The sequence below is a fragment of the Anser anser genome (genome assembly GCF_964211835.1).
Source record: "Anser anser genome assembly, chromosome: 8".
Classification (NCBI taxonomy): domain Eukaryota; kingdom Metazoa; phylum Chordata; class Aves; order Anseriformes; family Anatidae; genus Anser; species Anser anser.
Window position 1 is genome coordinate 5067845 of NC_139728.1, and position 8989 is coordinate 5076833.

The 8989-nt window shown below is 37.0% G+C and overlaps 2 protein-coding genes across 12 annotated transcripts in view; one reads left to right on the forward strand and one right to left on the reverse strand.

Annotated features, from left to right (window-relative positions):
• Nucleotides 1–1273, forward strand: part of NTNG1 (netrin G1) — a 157018-nt gene extending 155745 nt beyond the window's left edge. For all 11 annotated transcript variants that reach the window (XM_083846745.1, XM_083846752.1, XM_083846753.1 and 8 more), the window contains one exon: nt 217–1273. In XM_083846745.1, coding sequence (XP_083702871.1) covers nt 217–443 — 227 coding nt within the window. In that variant the 3' untranslated portion in view covers nt 444–1273. The remainder of the gene's footprint in view (nt 1–216) is intronic.
• Nucleotides 1–1398, reverse strand: part of LOC310903457 (uncharacterized protein) — an 88419-nt gene extending 87021 nt beyond the window's left edge. Inside the window, exon 1 of the mRNA XM_083846774.1 lies at nt 1267–1398. The gene's annotated coding sequence lies outside the window, so the exon portion shown is untranslated. The remainder of the gene's footprint in view (nt 1–1266) is intronic.
• Between the last annotated feature and the right edge of the window lie 7591 nt (nt 1399–8989).

The following is an 8989-nucleotide window of genomic DNA, read 5'->3' on the forward strand; positions in this document are numbered from 1 at the left end:
AAAAAATGAAGAGAAAATAGCAAATAAACCAAATTCAGACTTGAAGTTTTTAAAAACTAGAACATGTCCCCTGCTTACACGTCTCAGGAAGAGGAGGGAAGCATGAGATGAGCCACTAGCGTTTTAGTTCTGATTTTAGTGCAGAATTTCTCCTGTAGCTGAACTTATATTTACTCTGCTTTTCTCTCCCTCCCTCCCTCCCCTGCTATCTTGCAGCAAATGTATGTGACAATGAGCTCCTGCATTGCCAGAATGGAGGAACATGCATCAACAACGTGCGATGCCAGTGCCCTCCAGCCTACACTGGCATTTTGTGTGAGAAGCTGAAGTGCGAAAGGGATCCAGGAGGCTGCAGCCAAAACTCCGGCCAGGGGGCAATATCTCACGGTCCCCTATTACTGCTGACTGCCCTACTAGGAGCAACTGGGCTTTGCACATGCTAGGCTCCGTATGGTTGATGGCATCATATTCGGACTGCTTCAAAAGAATGTGCCACATGAAAACAAAACACAACCCAAGCGTTTGCTACTGAAATTTAAAAAAAGGAAAAAGAGAAAAAATACTACATACAAACTAGGAAGGCCTAACTGAACTAAGCCATATTAATCAGTTACGGACAGTGCTCTGAGTCAAGACTGTTCCCCGCGACCCGAGACGGGTTGGCAGCAGCCTATTCTGTCAAATCAGCACTAGCTGCCGAGCTCACACAGGACAAAGGGCTTCGACAGCCCCAGAAATGGAAACAGAATTCAAAAATGTTTGCTACTCCTCTCTGGTGCGCTACTGTACCTCCGCCCGGTGTGTGGACCGACCAAATAAAGGCATTCTTTGCTGTCAGTGCATTGTGGGTATAAGGAAATCTGTAAAAGCTGCCATATTGGCCTGCTTCAGTCCCTGAATCCTTTCCTACCTGTGCTTTAGTGAACGTTGCTCTGTAACCCTTGTTGGTTGAAAGATTTCTTTGTCTGATGTTAGTGATGCACATGTGTAACAGCCCCCTCAATAAAACTCAAGCCAGTCATTTCCTTGTATAACTTAGCAGCACTGCATCAGTAAGATGCTGTGTTCACCTACTGTACAAGAGTGGCTATAGGACAAAGTGTATTTATCCTTTTGTATTCAAATGAAGTTATTTTTCTTGAAATAATGTACAATGTAGATTTTTTGTATTATTGCCTATTTGTGTTACCAGACAATTTGTTAACGTATTTAATTCTAATCAGATAAGAGAAAAATATTACTTTTTATTTAGTCCTTTTCTTTTACCTTTCATTTAATTGTGCAGAGATTTCTCTGTATGGGCAACGTGCTGGCATCAAAGAATATCAGTTTACATATATAACAAGTGTAATAAGATTCCACCAAAGGACGTTCTAAATGTTTTCTTGTTGCTTTAACACTGGAAGAGTTCAAAGAATAAAAATTCCTGCATAAATAATTCCAGGATTATGCATTGCTATTTCTTAAGACATTTTAGGGAAAAAAAATAAATCATTGTACCACCTCGTATGTGAAAGAACAGATTCAACAGTAGAAATTACATCTTAACAATCTAACCTACTTATATATTTTACTACTGTCAGTGTTTTTCCAAACAATTTGAAACAAAGCACATCATTTGCTTGAGGAAATCGAAATCTTAATCATCAAATCCTAAGCATGGAAGAGGTGTGAAAAGTTGAATAGTTCTCATCTTTCTTCTCTCAAGTCATCACAGAAATTATTCCAAACTAATTCACAAGGTATTTTGGAAACCAGTCTTTAAATCACACAATTTTTGTGGATTTGGGCAGTAATGAAGTAGATATAGCCACAGCTTAAACCGTTTCTCCAAAAGCATCATTAAAATGATGTTTGTATGTGTACTAGTCTGCCTAAGAAACTGCAAAAACAGCAGCAATCAAAAAAATAAGATTTAACTTTTAATAAAGTCAAATTTAATATTTAGAAGGAGTGTCAAAATATACAGCAGCAAGTAGATAAAAAGTGCTGCTCCAGCAAATAAAGTTTGTTTTAAGTATTGCCCAAGGTGTAATAAATTCTTGTTTCTGCCTTTTATTAGGCCAATTACTGAGTGTGACAGAAATGAATAGCAAGAATAGAGAGGCAAGGCAAAACCACAGCAGCATTTCAAAGTCCGGGGGGGGAAGTGGGGGGTTGGATCAAAAGGTAGCAAGACTGTATGAATTCATTTCCTGGCAATTTTCATCATAATGGCTGTAAATATTTTACCAACATAATAGCCTACTATGGAAAACTGTTAATCAGCAAAAGAAAAATTCCTGAGAGAAATAAATTCTACCTGGCTGCCTCTTCCAAATGGTGAACAGAGCACAATTTAGGGCACTGCCTTCATGGCTAAGCTCTTTCTGCTGAGGGAAGTTTTGCGTGCCCACCCTCCAGAAACAGGTAGGCACACCAGGTCTTCATTTCTTTAAAGATTCATGTGAAGATGACAATGAAGATAACACGCTGGTATTTCTTCAGGCTGTCAACCTGGGCCCTTCACGTAGAATATCTGCTGTTTACATCAGCACTTTGTTTCACTGGGCTAAGATAAGGCAAAGAAAAATTTAGAGCTTGGGTGGTTACCAGTGATGGTCTACATTAGATTGAAGGTATACATTAAAAGAACATTCATGACAATAAACAGAAACTTATACTGCAGACTTAATGAGGAATATAAACGCTAATATAGGTGACATGCAAAGCCAGACACTTATAATTAAGCAGATTTCTGATATTAAGATGTGGAATTTAAGTTTCCTTAATGCTTATTAGCACAGACTAAACTCAGATTGTGCAATTATTGGAAAAGATGCACTTAAGCTGTCATAAACTTAAGGCTTTATGAAAGTGCTAAGAAAGCATGTTATGCACATTTTGTTAGAAGATATTCTGCCAGCAGTACTGAAGTATAATGAATATCAGAACATAATCAATTCAGCTGCATTCCAATTTCATGTGGTTATGATCTTCTAAACCAGTGCAGAGTATACGTCTTTCCACATTAATTAGCTACCTTTTTGTTTGTTTTATCCTCCCTCACCTATTAATAAAATCATGATTTTAGGAGTATATTCACTGGCAAGTTTTCATATCAATCGTCGTTTTCTTCAGCTTCATTATTTTTTCCTCTGAACTTCACAAAACTTCACTAAGTGAAATTTTTGAATGCAAGTTTCTGCTATTTTATGCCAAATACAGTTGCAAAAATTTGTACATCTGTAGAGAGAGGAGTTTTACACTGCATGGCATTGCTTTACCTGCTTCTTCATTGAATTCAGTGGAAAATGAAGACAGAACCTGTTTCCCATTTCAGAAAAACTGTAAAAGAAACAAGATTCCTGTTGCTGAAGATATAGTGGGATCTTCCCATGATAATGTGGAATGTTGCTTTAGTTTTCAGCTGAAAACATACACCCTTTCAAACATATTATGGGTTTCTTGGAAGGGGGGTAATCTTGTCCCTGCGACTGCCTGTAAAATAGCAAACACACACAACACCAAAAAAAAAAAAAAAACACAAACAAACAAACTAAAAAAAACACCTTGATCACTAACCTGGGATTTTGGTTCTGTATCAGAAAGCAGCAAAAGGACCCTACCATAGAGTTATAATTCTCTGTCCTGGAAGACTTACCATCCAAAAACTCCACATCATTTAGTTGTCTAGATCATGGTTCAGAGTACAATGACCTTAAACCTAACATTCATAATTAAACTTAGGCAGTTAAATTGGTTTCAGTTATTTTGATAAATCTGTCAATCCTAGTCCACTTGCAATTGCTGTGTTTCTAGCCATAGAATTCATTCTGATCTGGGATCCCCATGTTTAACATCTGAAGACAGTGCAGCTTAAGACAAGGTCTTGCTCCTTGATGAGGGAGCAGCAGAAATGTCCACATGAAGCTATAGCCATCTTTCTCAAAAGGACTTTAAGATAAAGACATCTATCACAGTGCTGCATAACCGTTTCAAAAACAAACTATTCAAAGAAAGAAAATCTAGTTAGACTCACATTAAACTGAGATATTGCCCTCAAACAATAATTGATCTAATATTTTATCATGACTTAGCCACAGATAAGAAGTTATTTCATGTTGTGAATAGAAGAAAAAAATAATGTGCAAAAGACTCCTCATATTTAGAAAGAGCTCTTCTGCTTCCATATAATTTTATACATCTTTTTCATAACTCCAAGACACCAGGGGGATTTGTTATAGCCTCATTGGGATTCTAGGTTTATTAAACTATTGAATTAACTAGATTCATTCATGCATGCAGTTTATTCACCTGTGAGAAATTTGAGTAATATTTTTCATAAAATATGCAAGACCAGATTTTCAGCCAGCCTCCAGCCCTGCCTTCATGTTTGTCCTTAGAAATGCAAAGTTACAGACGTAAATATTAAGACACGGTCAATCAATTTATTGCTAAGAAAAATTGTATGTTTAATTATTTAAGAATGCAAATATTTATCCACCAAAACCCAAATCTGACATGATAAAACAGAAATGCTTATATTAACCAACTTACTACCTTTCCTACCATCATCCAATATCAGAAAAATGTAAAAAGTGTATGCAAAACAGACAAGCAGAACAGCAGCATTTTGCACCATATGGTGCATTTCATTTAATGAAATGAAGGTTCATCACCAGTACAGCATGTTCACTAAGACGCACCATTTTTGCCACAATGTGCAACAGACAAAATTCCAGTACAAAGCATATGTTTCCCTTCATGGTTTTTCTGACCATTATTATGTGTGCAGAACCAAACATACACATGATGAAATAGCACTTGAGAAATTGTACAGTCTCAGAGAATACAGCAAAGACTAATATTATGCAATCTGCAGAACTAACAGACTCTGAGGGCTTCAGGATTGAATTTGTGCAAGTGTTGCTGGCATTTCTGAGAAGGACCAGGATAAAAATCACATCATGGAAGCACACTGAATCAGAGTTCACAGCAGTCAGCAGAACTAAGCGACGGTCTAGCTACAGAAAGCACAACAGGATGACATCAGCCCTGCATCCATCAGAGGGACAGCCACATCTCACCCAAGGTCATCATTCCCCTGTCAAAACCTTTGTACGTGCAAGCGCGTGTGTGCACGTGCCCGTTACATTTACTAAGTTACCCGCACTATGCTGCTGAATGGAGTTGCTACACATGTGTTCAAGTTTACTGTTAGCACTGGTAATACAATTCTTATACTACAGGTGAACCATTGTTGAGAAACTGAAGTAATAACAGTTATTCTGGGGAAAGAGAATGATGAGTGTGTTTTGAGGTATGTTTCTTTTGAGAAAATGAAACCAAATTCAGATGAGTACTGTTTCTCACATTATGTCATTTTCACTTGAGTTCTCTGTGCAGGTCTTTGTGACATCCAAGAAATCCATTACTAAGAATTTAATTCTGACATTTGTATGTCTGAACAAGACCTTCCAAGAATAATGATGTCAGTGCAATACTGTATACTGACAGCCTTTACAGTTCAAGACTGCAGGAGAGGCTCAAGATGGAGTACCGGAGTACTCTTCTTCAAAGACAAGAAATAGAGGCATTGATTAGGGTGAAAAGAACTTGTGTATTCCTACATGTAAGTGTTTAAAGTTTAAGAAAAATATGTTACACGAAGACAAAACCTCAATAATTTGGATAGCTTTGCATTCTAAATAGAAACTGCCTGATTTTCACGAGTCTGTCCCTTACTGTTTATTGCAATAAATGTACAGTGAAGTGGACTTTCCTCTATTCTTGTGGAACAGGAAACGGAAGTCTTTCTATATCATTCAACTGTAATTTACAAAGCCACATATATAATGATTTATATATCATTGCAATGTTTAATATATAGTCGAGTTATGCAAAGCTTAAATTCAAAGGAGGGAAAAAGGCCAAAAAATCCACTGTTTTCAAGAGTTACAATATTTGGAGAAAACACAGCACTTGCAGAGTAAAAAGAAAGAATTTAAGTTGCCCCCAGAAAAGAAGTGTGCTAGGATCTCAGGAAAAAGACAAATTTAGATACTATACAGACTTAATAGTTCCACAGACACAGCATTTGTCATTCTAATCCCTCATTTGGATACTGCAGGACTTGAGCCTCACTTAGACGAGATACTCTTCACTTAAGGCTTTCACCTCCTGGTCTAGGTGAAACACTGCCGACTTATCTGCTGGCAGACCCTAGGCCCATCCACGCTACCTCTCCTTTGTCTTTGACTTTTTGCTGGCACCAGCTGTGAATTTAGCAGCTCTAGTCTGGTCATCTAGTACAGATGTTCACGAAGAAGCTGGCTTTCTGCACCTTTCAAGAAACCAAGTCACAAGTCTCCCTGAGGGCAAAGCACAGCAGCAGTTACATCTGCTTTTTGTCAGGCACCTCCAAAACCATGGAATGTAATTCTTAGAAGTATACAGAAAATGAAATGTGTTCAGAAGAGAACGTGTTCCCTCCAGGCCTTCTTTTGGCATCTGCTGTCACCATGTTCAACACTGGACTGAACTAGGCTCTGAACGGCTACACTGACTCATTCAATCCATTTCTCGTTAACATCTCTTACCTCTAATTACTGTTGCTTGGTAGGATGAGAGAACTGGCAGGTAGAACGCTCCAGTAATTACATTTATTATACTGCTTTCTTTTGCCATCCTACAGCTTGCTTTCCTCCTTAATTTCAGTTTTTTTTCTATGCCCTCATAAAATATATTTATTACTTTGCTCTAGAGATCTCCCACAGGCAAAAAGTAGGTGGATTGGTACTTATGAATTAGTCTCGGCAGTGCTCTTTTGCCTCCCTAGATCTGGTACCGAGTCACAACTACTTTTACAATCCTCTCATGGAGTAGGATGTAAGGAATGATGACTAAACTACGAAGATTTACTGGTGAACAATTTTTTGACAGGTTTCTCGTTTACTGACGATATCTAGCATCTGAGTATCTCCCAGACTTCACTGAGGTTAGCCTCATGACACTACTGCAAAGCAGGGAGGCATAGTCTTTCCATTTTATTCATGCAGACTGAAGCTTTAAGATGCTGAGAGACTTACAAAGTCAATTACAGCATGAGAGATTAATTCTGACACCTCGTCCACCGCATTAAGTACTAAGACCTACAATTTCCTGCTCCATCCAAATTATACAAGCCTGAAGTTAAATAGTCTTCCATCTGCATGTATTTGCCACCCACTTATTTCAAATTATCTTATCTAAGTCTATTTTACATTACACCTCCCAAAACATTGTCTTTGCCTTCCACACTTGGAGTTTGAATATTGTGCTACATACCTTACACTTTCGATTGCGCTGTGTTGGGTTTTTCTCTTTTGCAACTCCAGTCTAAAGCTAGAAGGAACAGCCACAGTTTTTTGAAGGGATGTTATATATGAGTCAAAATAATTGGAGGCATCATAACAGTTTGAGAAATTAGAAGACATGCATAAACAAAAAAACAGTAAAACACTAAAATCCTCTTCCAAAAGGAAGACATTGGCTATCTGTTTTTCCCCCCTCCTTGTCTGAATTTTACTTTATTGGATTTATTAAGGCACATATAATAATTCTATTATGACTTTATAAATTATTATACAATATTTTTAATAGCTGGAAATGCCTATAACTTAGGCATTTAATTTCCTCCATAAATGCCTAGATACTGACACAATTAGGTTGTGATGCATGGGTATTTCTGTTTACTGGAAATCTGGTAGCAAAACGACTCTACATTTTGAATGGGCTCATAAATATATATTGAATTTAATTTTTTAATACACAAAATCCATTTTCCTTTTGTTTCGCTGGTTTGGTGGCTGCTTGAGAGAAATATTTTCTATAAATATTTTTGTTTTGTACAACTAATTAGTCCATAAATCAGTACATTGTAATATGACAGAGATTACCCTCAAGCCAATAGAGAGCAACTGATTGAATATACTTACCTTCTTCATAACTCATCTATCTCTAATGTCTCTGCATTTTCTTCTGCTGCTTTCAAATGTTGTCTTTTTTTCCTCTTCCCATTCTTCAAATATAAACACCAGCTTAACCAATATGCACACTATTAAACACCAGATTTTTCCTGTGTTTTGTATCAAGTGCAGTGGGTTGACAAAGTACATAAATAAACAATAACCAGATAATCATAGATTAATCATTGTGATTCTGTAGTAGGAATTCTTACATGCTTTCCATCTTCACATTACTTATTAAGGCCATTTACTGATATTAAAAATGTGCCAACTCTCAAGCATAAACACGTCTCTAAGAGTAAAGAGTAAAACTACAAATGTAAAATTCCTGTAACAGATGTCAAAGACTAATTTAGAATTCAATTCAGGATAGTAAATATTACAAAAAAAAAGTAAGAAAAAAACTATTTGCTGAACTTGAAGAATCTATTTCAATAACATTGAAGCTCTTTTTCTTCCTAGCATATATGCCTATTTTATTTTTTTAAATGGCTTGTAATGGCTAAGACAATGTAGGTAGTTCTGAGGAAGTAGTCATTCAGCCCTCCACAACTGTAAAGTTTAAAAAAAAAAAACAGTAAAAGAGACATGGCTTTGTCATTATTTCTGCTGACTTAAGCTCCTAAGTGGTAACTCTCGTGAGGCAATTAGTACATTGACTAATGGAGATGTACAACAAAAGCTATCAGTCCTCTCTCACTACCTGTCAATCTTTGCAAAGGAAGCCTAATCGAACTGGAATGAAGACAAGCTAACCTTGTATCCTTAACCAGGCCTCAAATAAGGAAACAGGCTGAGGAAATAGCATTAGAACGTGTAGAACTTCAGTGGACACAATGCACCTGTTCTGTGGACAATTCAGATTCATTCTCCATAGACTGACCATCTGCATTCACTAATGACCTAGTCCAGATCCACTAAATGCAAAGGAAAGCCTTAACTTGATTTCAACAAAACAGAGTCAGGTTTTAAATCATCTTGAAAAACAATTTCAGTAAAGG